The 15,827-nt window shown below is 40.4% G+C and overlaps 1 protein-coding gene across 5 annotated transcripts in view; it reads right to left on the reverse strand.

Annotated features, from left to right (window-relative positions):
* Positions 1 to 15,827, reverse strand: part of STAT3 (signal transducer and activator of transcription 3) — a 53,345-nt gene that overhangs the window by 21,065 nt on the left and 16,453 nt on the right. For all 5 annotated transcript variants that reach the window (XM_019747714.2, XM_019747710.2, XM_019747712.2 and 2 more), the window contains exons 2-4: positions 3,931 to 4,081; positions 2,894 to 3,038; positions 2,209 to 2,307 (exon numbers count right to left, since the gene is read on the reverse strand). In XM_019747714.2, coding sequence (XP_019603273.1) covers positions 2,209 to 2,307; positions 2,894 to 3,038; positions 3,931 to 4,058 — 372 coding nt within the window. In that variant the 5' untranslated portion in view covers positions 4,059 to 4,081. The remainder of the gene's footprint in view (positions 1 to 2,208; positions 2,308 to 2,893; positions 3,039 to 3,930; positions 4,082 to 15,827) is intronic.

Consider the following 15,827-nt stretch of genomic DNA (forward strand, 5'->3'; position numbering starts at 1 on the left):
ACGGCACAGAACTGAGAGTCTGGGAAAGCCATTATATACCCAGTGTTCCAAGTTAGAAATTCTCAGCTGTTTTTCATTTCGGAGTCAACTGAATCCTTGGCTCTGCATTCCATAATCTCTCAAATCTATCTCTGGTGCCACTGGCTCCTTTAAACCCCAACTGTTGATCTTTTTGCCTCTAATCTCTCACTTCCAATCTGTTCTCTACAGTGATACCGGAAGTCTCCAAAATAGATCTAAACATGCAAGTTTTAGAGGTGACCATTCTCTCCCTCTCCCACGGTCCCTACCCAAGCCCACGGAATACAAAGTTCCCTTCCTTAGAAGTTTTGAGAAGGCAACCTCCACTCCTACTTATTCTCTTCATAAGGGGGTGACTCATCTGATTGGTGAGATTGGGAGAAAGACTCTGCATACATCTTCGAGGAACCCAGCACTCAAGCTGGTGCCTCTCTCCTCCCACTCTTGCCTTCCTGGGGCACATGGGTCAGGAGAGAAGGCCTGGGCTCTAGAAGCAGTGCTAGTGGCCGATCTCTCTGTGTTCAGTGGGTACAAAGCTATTTCTGAAGCTCCATCTGGATGGCTGGGGAAATGCTGTTCTCCAAACCCAACCTCTCCACCCCAAGAACTAACTCAGGGGGCAGGCATCAGAAAGCTCCCATGGTACCCAACCCAAACCATGCTTTCCAGTCTTGTTTTACCAACAATACAGCTGATATTTTAATGAGTATTCGACTCCCATGTCTATTTCTCAATTAGGACTGCACTTAAAGGGGGAAAATAGATGTGATTAATGATCACCTCCAGAAACCCACCTCTAATACCTTTGTAAAAACTATTGTCTGCCACAGTTTCCAGGTCTAAACATCTCAGCCCAGCACAGACAGATGTTTCACACAATCTCTTAACAACTTAAACCTTCCCTCCCTGGGCTTCAGTCACCCCAAACTACCCACTCTTCCCTGAATACAGCATGTTTTCACACCCTACCTCCCCCACAATGTCCACTCAGACAGGCGTGTGCTTCTGCCTAAGTCCACCTGAACTCACTCACCTTCAAACTCAGTGCAACTGTTTGCTCTCCTGGGAAACTTTGTTCCACTTCCCTAGGCCAACTACTCACATCCTCTCATATGTTTTTCTCACTTTGACTTTGAGTGTCTGTGTTCCTATAATCCCAACCTGACTGACAGCCCTGGTAGCAGGGATGACCTCTATTTGTCTTCCTATCTCTTGGTGCTTTACTGATAAAAGACCCTTAAGAATATGCCAGATGATACAAACAGAGAAAATAACAGCGAGGCCTGGGTTGAGGCCTCAAATATACAACTGGTAGCTGTATGTCAGGGGCTGCAAACTTTCTCTCCAAGGGCAAGGTGGTAAATCTTTTTGTCTTTGTGGGTCATACAGTCTCTGTCACAAATACTCAGTCCTGCCACTGCAACATGAAAGAAGCCACACACAGTGCATACATGAATATGTGTGGCTGTGTTCTAAAAAAATTTCATTTATAAAAACAGGCAGCCTGGAAAGCTATTGTAGAAAAATCAAAGCCTGAATACATAAAGACATATAGGGAGACACTGGAGTAGTATTTATAATGGACAAAAACAGAACGAAGTGAATGTCTTCTGAAGGGGGAATGGGTGAATAAATTACAGCAAATCTATACCACAGACCATAATGCAGCAAATAAAGAACATGAGTTAGCTTTACATTACTTGACTTAGACGGCTTTACATGATATAATGTTAAACAAAAAAACCAAGATGAAGGGAAATAAACCCATTTAAGTAGAGAGAGAGTGTGTGTGTGTGCATGTGTATGTGTGTGTGTATTTTCTATAGTTTATATGAGCCTGGAGAAAGGTGTGAAGGGATATATACCAGACTATTAATGTTGGCTTCTTGGGAAGAAACAATAAGGAGAGGAACTGAGTGATAATTCAGATTTTTAAAAAACTCTCCCTTGTACTTTTCTGTAATGTTTTGATTTTTGCTTAAAAAAGGAAGAATGCACTCTATGCTCAAGAAAAAAAAGATATTTTTCATTGCATAAAATTTAAAAAAAAACCACACCCCCACTTCACACCCACCTCTACCCTAGAGGTCAGTGCACATCCTAATGACCTCATAAGAGCAAGCACATCTTTGTACACAAGGAAAGAAAACACATCTCCACAGCACTGTGCTTCTTCCCAGGTCTCACCTGGGCTGCAGTGGCTGCAGTTTGGAGGAGGCGCGACTCTTCCCACAGACACCGCGCTACAATTCGGGCAATCTCCATTGGCTTCTCAAGATACCTGCTCTATAAGTAGGAGAGAAAGAGAATGGAAAGCAGTGGCAGGTTAAGGCAATATAGACGGAACTTTGCTAACTTAAAGCTAAATTCTGCATAAATTGAGCATTACATTTCCTACATGAAACAGAAGAACAAAGGCCTCAGAGCCGGGCTGCGATCAGCGGGAGGTGAAGGGGAGACGAGATGAAAGGGGGAAGACACGGTTGTCTGAGTGTTTGGACAGTGTGTTATCCTGGTCTTACCGGGAGGCGACCGACTGTCCAGGAGTAGCCAATTATGGCCAAACCTTTAAAAATTTTAAATTAGGAGTCATCTTCCTATGAGGCGACCCGGTTACAATGCTATTAACATGTTAATGTGATTAACATGACAATCACGTTATTACTTCAATTGGTGAAAGCAGTGAATTTCAGGTAATGATGCTCAAGGGTGAGTACTGGACATGCGAGAAGGGCCTAATTACTTCTCCTTTGATTTAAAGTACAAGACAGGTTCTCACTCCTTAGCCAAACGAGAAAAATACTTCCAGGAAAGAAAGCTAAAACCCTACACTGAAGATTCGGTTTCTCCTCTACTTAGTATCTCATCACACCTGAAGGAACTGCTTGATTCTTCGCAGATTGTGCTGATACAGAACGTTTGACTCTTGTAGGAAGCGGCTGTACTGCTGATCAATCTCACCCAAGAGATTATGAAACACCAAAGTGGCATGGGATTCTTTGCTGGCAGCATAAGCCCTAGGAAAAGGAAGAAGGATAAACGACAATTCTGAAACCTACACACACACAGAAATCACCATCAAGGAGGAAAAAGCCAAGGCAAACCTAATGCTTTAACTCACTCATCATTTTAGGTTCATCTTACTCAGCAACAATATCAATTTAATAATTACTAAAATGTATTCCAGATACTATCAGCCACTGTCATAGTCTATACATACAAAATATTTGAGTAAAGTGGACAGGTATGCTGTTTTTGCTTTAAATTCTCAGTCAACTATGTGGTCAGATTATTAGGAGCAAATAAGAAATCCCAGGCTAGGATTTCCAGCATCTCTGATCCCCAAGATCTCTGAATCACCTGCCTGCCCCCTCACCAAGTTCTGGGAAACCTGGGTCCTAGGATGAATTAAACCAAAATTAATAGGTGGATCTGAACACACTAAAGGAAATAGTTGTTGGAATTCTGTGCCATTATTTCCTCTATGAACAAGTCTCTTTCTCTTACTCTGTGTCTTTCCTTTAATTTAAGGGGACTCGGAAGCAAGGACCTAAACTTCTACCCATGACAGAGTTCTGACTCAGATAAAAAATATTTGTAGCACGTCCCTGAAGTTTAGGAACACACACAGGCTCTCACCAAGTCAAGGAGACCCAAATTGGCCTTGAAAACATCTACCACCAAGCAGGCTGTTTCAATGTGCCAAACGACAGTTCTGTGTGTGCTTCTAACACAGAACAGGTTTATACAAGACTAAGAGTACCTCTTAGCTCCTGACCCTTTACCTCATCTCTTGTAGCCAAAAGTTTTTCGATGAAATAGTACAGAGTCAAGGTAGATAAAGCAGATCATGTTTCGTGATGCAAACTAAAACATAAAAAGTTGGGGAGGTTCTCAAGAAGGACTTACCAGTCTTGACTCTCAATCCAAGGGGCCAGAAACTGCCGCAGCTCCATCGGGAAGCTGTCACTGTACAGCTGATGAAGCTGCTCCAGGTACCGTGTGTCGAGCTGCTGTAACTGATTCCATTGGGCCATTGTGCTGGAATCAGGGGTCCCACCTGTAAACCAAATGTTCAGAATGGTCACTACAAACCCCAGTAGGGGTAGGGGCAAACAATCTAGAAATACCCCAACTACCCAACACAGGCGCAGGTCTGTGATTTACGGATAAGAGTTGCTTTGGAAGCTGTCTCTCCCAATTTAGAACAACACATACACATTCACAATCTCTACCTCTGGAACCGCATCACGGCTTCTTCTAAACTGAATGACAACGTGGGCATGACGCCAAGTCCTAGAATCTATTATTGAAAAATAACTTCCAGATTTCCATTTCCTCATCAATAAAATAGAGATCACAATTCCTACTCCTCAGGGCTACTGAGATAATATTTCTGAAGCACCCAGCTCAGTGCCTAGCATACAACAACAGATACTCAACAGATGTCAGTTCCTTTCTTCCGACCTTACTCCCCTTTTAAGTGAACTGGGAGGTATATACAGTGAACCTGAACTAAGACTGAAATGTGGGCGGTGGCTATTCAGGGGGGACAGAGAGCTAATCCCAAGACTATAGGTTTAAAAGTATAAGCAAGGATCTGCCTGGAATTCTCCCACTTAACAAAAACTAATTCTGTTTTTTAAATTTCAAAGACTGGGTGCTCGCTTCGGCAGCACATATACTCAATTTCTCAGACTGGGATGAGAAAGAAGAGAAGCTAAATACCAGGCATGGAATGGAAGCTGTTCTCAGGTTCATGAATACCCCAAGGAAATGCTCCGATATGAGAAACCAACACAGCTAACCACCCTTAGTCCGCGTTCTGAATAGATAGCATGGGTTATGAAAATAGCAACACAAACCAAGTAGGCTTAAGAAGTTGTAAAAATAACTATAAGAAATAGCCAAAGACTAAAGTATGTAGAGGTCAAAGTATATTGAGATGGTTCTCTGGGATCGTGAGAACATTTAATGAAAGGTTGAAAACATACTAACAAATACACCTAACTGGACTTGATTTATTTATTTCTCAGAGAAGGCTACATGCTACATGCTGAAGCACTGTGACTATGGCATGTGTTACCCTCAATAAGTCAAAGGCCATTAGAACTCTCTTATAATATTCTCATTAGGACCAAGTTCAAATCTGCCTCGCAGGCTAAAAGCATCATGATCTGCCTTACGTTTTTCTGGACCCAATCTGCACAGAAATCTGCATAATAAAGTCAATTTGTGTAGATTCTACTGAATGTAAATATACTGAAACTCTAGATCTGCCATATTAAAAAGTGGCAGCCACTAGTCATGTGCAGCCATTGGACAATTGAAATGTGACTGGTTGAAACTGAGACATGCCGTAGTGTAAAATACACACTGGATTTTACAACACACTGGATTGTACAGACTTAGTAAAAAAAAAAAGAAAAGGTGAAATATCTCATTAACATTGAAATGACAACATTTTGGATATACTGGGTTAAATGAATATGTATTATTAAAATGAATTTCACTGATTTCTTTTTACTTCTTTTACTGTGGCTACTAGAAACTTTATGTGACTTGCATTCTACTTTCATTGGACACTGCCGCTCTTATATAACCAAAAAGTTGTGGCTCTTCTAATAAAGGATTTAAGAAATAGATGCCTACTTTTCATAACATACTCATATTATAAATTAATAAAAACTAGACTAGTTTATTGAATTGCTTATCTTGGATACAAATGGAGAGCCATCAGTGTGCTCCCTGAAGCTTGAAGTGAAAACCATAAAGCCCTATGCCTGCTCAATTATAGATTATCTTTGGGGTCATGAGGAATTTTATTTGCATTTTCAAATTTAGTATTCCATTACATTTGTTGATATACCATTAAAAAATTACAAGTTGTTGAAAACTGTTCAATTCATTTCTAGTCCATAACTCAGAGGGTTTTTGTTATTGTTGTTTTGGTTTTAGTTGGAATTTTAGTAAGTAGTACAGTAATTGTGCTATTTCTTAAACCTGAAACCAGTTAATAGTTTTTTCCATAAAATTAAAGCACTGAAAATGACTTATGTTCTACTTCTTTGTCTAATCACTGTAGGTAATATTGTAATAGCTACTACATAGATAGATATAGATATAGATATATATAGATATGCATATATTTAAATCATTGTGAATTAAGGCCAAAGAACAGGTAGCATTTTCAAGAACAGGAGCAAGGACTCCAATAAGGAGTCCTTATTGGCTTCTTAGCTACAAACCATATTTAACCAACAGGAGCCACAGGGCTATCAGACCAAATACCCTTCATAAGAACTGCATATCCTTAAGAGATCGCTAGCCAAACTGTCTAGGAAAAGCATTGCCAACTAGCTTTGTGGTAATTGTTTTACTGGAAAAAAAATTATTTAAAGCCCACTTTATTTCACAACCTCAATTCTGGTTTTTCAAATTACAAGTTAATCTAAAGAAATCCACTAAATTCTAACTAAAGTATTTCTTATCTACGGAATAATTCTAAGCCTGTGATTTAACAACCACTGAACCCCAGAACACAGAAAGTGATATGCACAACAATTTGAGTGCCAAGTCCCATTCTGGGTGCATGGGAGAGAAATCAATTTATTCTATTAATTGACAGTGGCTGGATTAGGGCATGACATAGGGCTTAATTCTCTCAAGGTATTTACCAAATTTAGGTTAGCAGATAGGAAATGTTAGCATAAAAAGGAAAAGCGTGACCTTGTTTTCTACAACTGAAAAGAAAAATGAAACAGCACCAAAGACTTTCTGGATTTAACAAAACAGGAATTTATCAAACCCTTTACCAACAAGTCATAAGGCAAACAACTGTTGTCTAATGGGGAACTTAGTATTGTAAAGATCACTAAAAGAGTTTGTCCAAAGTCACAGTTCTCACTTATATACTTCAATCTAAAGTAACCACGGGCAAGTTGAGAAACACAAGTCACGAACACTAACCAAAGGGTTTCATTATGTCGTTTCATAAAACTCCTTTTTAAATTAAGACTTGTACTTCACATCCACGCTCCAGTGGATTTACCATAAGGGTGAGGGTGGAGGGGCAAAGGTGAGGAGAGGGACGAAAACCAAGTGCATCCAATAATCCAGAACAGAGCGCTCTAAAGAAAATTTCTATTCCATTTTGCAATGTGCCATGCGAGTTTTCTTTGGGTATTGGTCATATATATACCTTAGGAAATACCTATATCTTAAGAAATATCTATGTCTTAAATTAAGCATTCTTATATTTTATCTGTTACCTACACTAAGCTCCTTTTTGTTATTAGGAAAGGCCCAGTGACACAAAGTATAAAGTAATAGAAATATACTTGCCCCAATTTCTATAGAAACCAGTCCTTTCAAGAAGTCATTTTTAAAAGATTATAAAAGTAATAATATTTACTGTGGAAATTTTGAAAAAGAAAAAAGAACCCAAATGATAAAGTCACCCATATTCTACCATCCCACGACCTAGAATTACAATTGACATACATCTAATTCCTTTTAATTTATCTCAAGAATGTGTATACATTTTTTGTTTCCTTGTAAAAGTTGGGATCATAGTATTTTTATAGCTTTGTATTCCATTTTAAAACTTATTATCTATATAGTAAACATTGTTTTGTAAAAAAAGATTTTTGCTTAAAGCCCACAAAACAACTATTTGGTTGCTATTAATGTTTTCAATATAAACCTGCTAATCTCACTGAGGGCCACTGAATTTATTTATATTTGCAAGCTCCAATTTATTTATTCTCATCATACCATATTCCAAAACTAATAGGTAGCTGCAAACTCAAAGTAAATTAGAGAGGAGAAAAATTAAAAGACAATTACTGCTAGACAAAGACACTCAATCTTCATGAAATTTTTACTGTAGGATTAAAGGTGTGATGACTGACAGGGAGTCCACATTTAAATATTATAGCTTTAACTGTTTAACCATTGATAACTTAACCATTCATAATTACTCTAGATATTAAGACTTTGAAATTTCAAATTAAAAAAGATAACTCAAACTAAGTACACTTATATAATAAACATAATTTCATTGCTTACAAATCCAAATAGTACCTTTATGACGTTTAAGACTAGATGTTTACCTTTATAATAAGAAGTCTGTATATAAATCTAGTTTTGATTTCCTAGAAAGAAAAAAGACTAATATTTGGGTGCACAAACTGAATATATTTATTGTAATACTCAAATATATTCAATTAAAAAAATAGGATTTGCTTTAAAGTCAGAAATCAACTCTTCCTTGCAAAAATGGACATTGAGAATAAGAGAACTTGAATTATAGTTCCCTACTAATGTGGCAAAATTGAATATCTGAAAGAAGTAGTAAATTACTTGGGAGTAGAGCTCGGAGAAGTGAGGGAAAGAAGAGTTTTTATTAACACTCTGGAGTATTCTTAACCCAAAAAAGTGTATTTAACTATCCGTCATCCTTCTTATCTCACTTAATTCAAGAAATAAAGCATCTTGTGCCAAGCACATTATTTTTTCCATTCCAAATCTGATCACTAGTCCTACCTTTGCATAGTTATCTAATATATACCCACAAACAGAGAGAAGAAAATGTACTAGATTTACAGCTAACTTTAGGAGGCGGAGACTACCAGGAATGTGAACAGCAAAAGGGAAAGAAAACCTCGTGCTCTGATCCATGAAGAACAGCCAGAATTTTAAAAACAAAACCAAAAGAACTACCCAAAATGTAGTGTTCACCCCACTGTCTTTGAAAAAATGATTCTGAGAACTACGAATTGCAAAGGCCTCTTATTATTTCAAATCTAATAGTGTTAAGGAATTAAAAAAAAAAAATTGATGGATTCTCCATACTTCTTTTGGGACAGGCACTATATTTGATCACAGATATTTCAGATCAAAGGAGCAAGAGCCTTTTACAAACATAATTCCCTCTAAATTGAAAGTAACACAGTCGACACACTTCATCAATTACTAAGTACACAGTTTATGGTTAAAACTGCCTGAGAACAGGTCTGACTCTAGCTAAAAACCACAAAACAGATGAAATTTGTGCGTCACGTGGCCTCCTCACTTTGTGACACTTCCACTCCCCAATCAGACACACTCCTCCAGTGTGGTGTGAGGCCAAGGACACGCGAGACCTTACGCTGGCTGGGCCTGCGTGCAAACCCTGCCTGCCACTTGTCAGCTATGTGTTTGGGGGACATTACTTGACTCCTGAACAGTCTTTGGTTTCAGTAAAATGGGGAAGTACCCCACTTTTGAAGGATTGTTGTAAAAGTTAAAAATCATAATGGATGTACAATATCCTTTCTATATGGTCAAGGTGCTGGGTGCACCTTCCTATTGCGCTGTATTGTTCCGGCCCCCTGTGGAATCGCTTTCATCAGCATTGCTTATGCTAAATCCATTTCCTCAGTGCTCTGGGCAACAGATTAATTCCTCCTATTAGTCATGTTAAATGATAAAGTCAGCCTTCTCTGCTACCGTGTTTCCCCAAGAATAAGACCTACCCCGAAAATAAGCCCCAGTTAAGATCGTCAGCCAGACGGACGCATGTAGTACGTTATGACAATCTTCCAGAAGATGACATGACTGTATTTAAATAAATGTAGATGGTTGTACATGAAAACAATAAGACATCCCCTGAAAATAAGTCCTAATGGAGCAAAAATTAATACAAGACCCGGTCTTATTTTGGGGGAAACACAGTATGTTAAACTATGCATTTTTAGGGGCCTTTGTATCATATCCTAAGGAAGGAAGTTAGTAATGCTTTGGCATGTAAGGGGGCAAGGGGAGTGCAGGAAGGGTGGGTGGTGTTCTGATCAAGTATCTCCATATATGGTTCACCTGTGGAGAGCACCAGGTCCTAAAAAGACTAAAAGTGAAAACACTAAGTGATATCCAAATGGAAAAAAAAAGATTAAAAAAATAAACTTGGATTGAAAGGATTCCAAACAACTAACGCTGTTACTAATATTTACACAGCACTGTGTCCCAGACGCAGTTTTAAGCCCTTGACATATTTATTAACTCTTTTCATCCTCACAACAACCCTGTGAGATAGATGCTATTTTTATCCCCATTTTACAGAGGGGGGAACTGAGGCACAGTAGTCTGTTTTCAGAGTTCCTCCTCTTAACCACTATGCTGGAGTGAGAGTTTTCATTGATCTTTAAGTATCCCAAGAGTCGACCGTGATACCCAGTCAATGTGACCTGGTGGTATTGTAACAGACATATATAGTGTTCCCATTAAAGGATCTATCAATCCTGTTGTAACTGGCCCACATCTAGAATGATGCTGTAATTATATCACAATTTAAATGACACACTAAAAAACAAACACATTCAGGGTGTGAGGTGTCCCAAAACGAACATTTTGCCCAGTAAGAAGACTTGGGGAGTGGCAAGTGGGGTTAGGAGAGAAAAAGCTAAATTATGGGAGTGGCTCTTCAAATACCTGGAGAGCTGTACAGGAAAGGGTACATCATTCCAGAGCTGGAATCTGTTTCCCCACAACATCTACTCCCAAATTCTGCCCTCTTCAGTGATTCCCTCTGTATGCAGAGGTTCCCCACCCTGGCCCCAGATTAGAATTATAAGGGCAGATACTTTTTTTCAATAAATATATACATAGAGATGCCTAGGAACCAAACCAGATGGCAAACTGGAATCACTGAGGGTGGGAACCAGGTTTTGATATTTAAAAACTCCTCAGATGATACTAATGTGTGGCCAGACTGAGAACCTCAGAATAAGAGCAGACGTCAGGGATCAACTCTGGATGCACGACGCATGTCAGAATCACCTAAGGGGCTCTGAGAAGCCAGGTGCTGGTCCTATCACCAGATGGACTGAATTATAACCTCCATGGGTGGGGCCCCGGACGTTGTCATGAAGCAGAACCCTGTAGAAACTACATAAAGAGACTATGGCGTGAGATGAGGTTAGACAAGGTTCCTGTGTAAGCCACACCAAGAAACAGGGCAATGGGGGAGGTTTGCAAAGTTTGAAGCAGATAAACGACAATTTGATTTACGTTTCAGGAAGATCCCTCAGACTGCAATAATCAAGGTGAGAGGTGGCAGTGGCCCGAACTTGGGTGGTGGCCTCGGATACATTTTGAGGGGACATCTTCCAGAGACATTACAGAGGGAGGTGTTACCTACAGAGCTTAGTGACTGGTTCAAGGGCAAAGGCGACTCCGAGAAAGGGAGGAGGAGTTAGGGACAACCTCCCAGGCTCCTGTTGTGTTTGGGGTTCAAACGGAGGTTCAAATGCTCGCCCTGGTACATGTCCCAGCAGTAATTCTGATAGTGGGACAGCAACTGGGCGGGCTGGCCTCTAAAGTCTATTCAGCCTATAAATTATGATCAGGTTTCATTCCCTCAAGACATTTAGGTTACTACAATCCAAGAATAAATGCTTCAGTAAAAGTAGTCAATTGATATTTGACCAGAAAAGGTCCAGGGTTTATACTCCCCTGACTGATAAACTCCAAAGAAAATCGGCCAGAAACCTGAGCCAAAATGCACCTGGGCCACGACAAGAGCTTTGAACTGTCCCCCACCCTCTGCTTGCCTCCTGCCAGTCAGTTTCCACCTGCAGAGAAGACTTTCCCAAGACAGAGACTTCATCTTGTTACCCACCCGCTTAAAACCCCACTGATGACCCTGCATTGTTCTTAGGCTGAAACACAAAATAGGAACAAGAATGTTGTGTTTAAAGCATGGATCCTGGAGCCACCATGCCCAGACTGGAATCCTGGCTCCACCACTTAGATGTGTGTAAGCTACTGCCAGTTATTTCACCTCTTTGTGCCTCAGTTTCCTCATCTGTAAAGAGGGGACAACACAGGATTCACAGGGTCATTGTTAGAACTAAGTGAGTTCATGTACACGAAGCACTAAGGACACAGCTGGCCACAGCGTGTTAAGTGTTTATAAGTGTTAGTAATGGGACCGATGGATGGCTTGGCAGGCTAGCCCTGCCTTTCTTGCCTCGGCTGGCACCAGCCTGCTGGCTGAGCTCCTGCCACTCACTCTGTTCTCCTTTCAGCTGCTTGAAAACACCAGGGCTTCCCTCCAAAGGCTTGCCTTATGTCACCATCACCATCGCTTGGGCCGAGCACTGTGACTCAATAACTTGTAGCCTCTATGCTGAACTGCCAGCTCCATGAGGGCAGGAAAAGCCTTGGCTTCTGCTCCCCAGCATCCAGCACAGTGCCCCAGCTCATCACAGGTGCTCAAAACATATGTCTCGAATGAATAAACTGCTGGTATGAATTACTGAGTGAGCCAGATTCTCCCAGGGGAGGACACTGCATCCAGTAAGAAGTATTCCGAGAAGCAGACCAACTCTTTCAGTTTTGCTGTTTGAAAAGTTCCAGGATGATCCTTCAGTGACCTTTCAATAAGAGGAAAATCACAGCGCTCCCCCAGCTCAAAAACGTAACTAACTTCTCATTGTCTAATGCAAAACCTTTATCCCTGCCCCAGGCTCCCCAACAACTCAGCCAGCTTTGAGCACCTCTAGCTCCTCTCTCCAGCCTCAAGATGACTTTCAAAAATGTCCTATCCTCTATCAAGTCAACTTATCTCTCTCTTGCCCTCACCCCCCCAGACTTTGTTCCTTTCTCACAGACATTCGGGCCTAAAACGTCTTTCCCCTTGGTAGCATTATATGTCCTTTTCCTGTCAATCAATGTTAGAGAGGCTTTCCCTAACCCACATATGGTCCAGTCACTGCTTTAACTCTGAATGCCCATAGTACTTACATATGCAGCTGAGGCTTTCTCTTGTTCCATCTCCTTCCATTTGAGGAGGAGTTCTCTGTTGGCAACCTTCATGTATCATTCTGATTTAGAGCTTCCAACTGGATATTAGATTTAAGATACCAAACGAACATTTCCTTTATAGTTTACTACATTTGCATGCACACAGATAAATACCACCTCTACTGCACACGTCTGTACTGAACAGTCAGTCACTGATGGCCACCAATACTGAAAAGCATGGCACCAATATGGCAACTGCATCCAGGAAAACAAGATGAGCTCTACCCTGTACGACTGGCTACCTAGAATTTGGAAGTTTTTCTTGAGAGAAGCGAAGCATCCTTCCTCACAGAAATCAGAGGCAGGCTGCCAACTTTTCAGAACAGAAAGAGTACAGCCTTTAAGGAACAACTGTAGGTTGGGCAAGAAAATCATCATGTCAAAATTTCCAGGCTTGATGGCAACCAAAGGGAGGAGAAGGGCAAGTTGCTGGAAAAAGCCTATGGGTTCTGTTAGCTTCGGCCAAAGCCCAAATAAGGGTCATAAAAGCATTCACTGATCTAGAATGCCATGTAAGTTATTAATATTCTTTTAACATAGGCAACAGAAATAAAGCAGAGGAAGGAAACTTAAATTTCTGAATCTCAATGTCATAGACCCATAACACAGATCAATACTTTTTGAAGAGAAGGAAGAACGTTTTCTCTAATCTATTCAGGTCACTTTCCTGACAAGAGATACAAGAGTAATCCTGGACACTTAGCATGGAGCAATGTGTAACAGGCCCGAGAGTCCATATCCTCAGAGAGTCCATGTGTGTCCTGTGTTAGAACTCCTTCCTTCAAAGTAACTATGGTTTGAGGGCAGAACCTCAAATTCAAAGAGCATTTGTTGTGGTGGTTGGAAAACATGGCCCCAAATTCTTTGATACTTGTCCCATTGAGAGAAGGGATCTTTGTCCCCTCCCCTTTAATCTGTCTAAGCCCATGATCAGTCCCACCAACAGAGTATGTCAGAAGTGTCAACATGCAACTCCCAAGGTTATGCCGCTTTCCGCCTGGGATTCTCTTGGGAGGCTCATTCTCCAGAAACCAGCCGACACCCTGTGAGAAGCCCAAGGCAGAGAAGAGGCACTTGGTCTACAGTCCCAGCTGAGACTGGCCTTTGACTCACCCCAGCGCAGGCATCACATGTGAATAAAGCAGCTTCCAGATGATGGCTGCCCCCAGATGTCCGGTCTTCCCAGCGGAGGCCCCAGACATTCTGGAGCAAAGACAAGCATCCCTGCTGTGCCTGTCTAAATTTCAGCCCCAGAATCCGTGGGCATCTGTGATTGCTGTTTTATGCCACTAAATTTGAGATGGTTTATTGCATTTGGTGACTAGAACAACATTTTTACTAACATAGTGATGGAATACCATCTTTATAGAGAGTCCAATTTCCATGAGAAAAAGAATTTGCAGTTTCAAAGCAACAGGCTTTGCTGTTAAAACTATTTTATTAGTGAACCTCTTCTTTCCTCTGCACACTCACTTTCTAAATGATTCATCCAGTCCCATTTTTTCCAAATAACATCTATACACCAATAACCCCAATTTTATATCTCAGTCCTATCCTCTCTCATGAACTCCAGAGTCCTATTTCTAACTGGCTACTCAGTATCTCTATATTTGGATGTCTAACAAGCATCTCAGATTTAATGTACCACAAGTTAACCCCTTTGTTAAAAACTTCTCCCAGCCAACTTCCCCCCTTCAATCTTCCCCATTTTAGCAAATTACTTCATTCTTGCATGTGCTCAGACTAAAAACCTTGAAAATAAGCAATGATTCCAATCTCTCTTCTCCTCTTCCTTCCTTCCTCTTTCCCCCCAACCTATATTCAATCCATGAACAGATTTTGTTGGGTCTACCTTCAAAATATACCCAGAATGCAAGCACTTCTCATCATTTCCACTGCTATAGTCTTAATCCAAGCCACTGTCACCTCTTACCTAGACTAGTCCACTAAAATCCTAACTGGTCATAATGCTCTCACCCTGTCCCTCTATAGCCTATTCTCCACATTACATATCCTTTCAAAATATAAGCCAGATCATTTCATTCCTCTGCTCAAAACACACGCAGAAAAAAATCCAAACTCCTACTATGGCCTCCAAGATAATCCATTTTACCCCTGGATGCCTCTCTGACCTCCTCTCCCACTGCTGTTCCTGTTGCTCACACCTGTCTTTCTGCTTCCTTCTGTAACATACCATGGACGTTTCTGCCCAGGCCTTTTGTACGTTCTCTCCTTCCTGGAAAGCCCTTCCCCTACATAGCTACATGGCTCACCCCTCACTACGTCAGGTCTCTGGATAAATGTCCCTTGACACCACTCTAACACAGCACATAGACCTCTGCTGAATTTTTCTTCACAGTACTCATCGCCCTCTAATATATCATATATTTATTTTTTGTTTATCTCCTTCCACCACTACCTGCCAGAGATGTAGGCTCCATAAGAACAAAGACTTTCTTCTGTTCACTGCTACTTTCCCAGCATCTAGAGGATGCTCAAACATTTGTTGAATAAATGAATAAAAATTGATTAAGTTTTTTTAAAAACCATTTGTAACACACTTTTAGCATAGAGAAGACTATGCTAAAGAAGGTAACTAACTTCATATAAATGGCATAAGCTGATATTCCTTAAGCATAGCTAATAGGTATAATAATTCACGCAAATTTACTATAAGTGACAAAGCAAATATACAAAGTTTCCCAATAGAAGAATTTATATTACAGTGTAAGTCTCAAAACAATTTTTTTTAAAATATAAGGCTTTTCCCATCAAGCTAAACTTATATAGTTGTTATTGCTCCTTAAATTGCAATAATGAGACTTTGGCACCCTGTTGTCATCTAATAGAAGACATCTTATGGCATGTGCCTGTTGGTAGTATTTGAGAATCTAAGAAGCTATACCATAACTAAATATGGACATGTGGACACTGAAATGAGGCATCTCATGAAACATAAA

Source organism: Rhinolophus sinicus, linkage group LG15 (assembly GCF_036562045.2).
Source record: "Rhinolophus sinicus isolate RSC01 linkage group LG15, ASM3656204v1, whole genome shotgun sequence".
NCBI classification, from domain to species: Eukaryota; Metazoa; Chordata; class Mammalia; order Chiroptera; family Rhinolophidae; genus Rhinolophus; species Rhinolophus sinicus.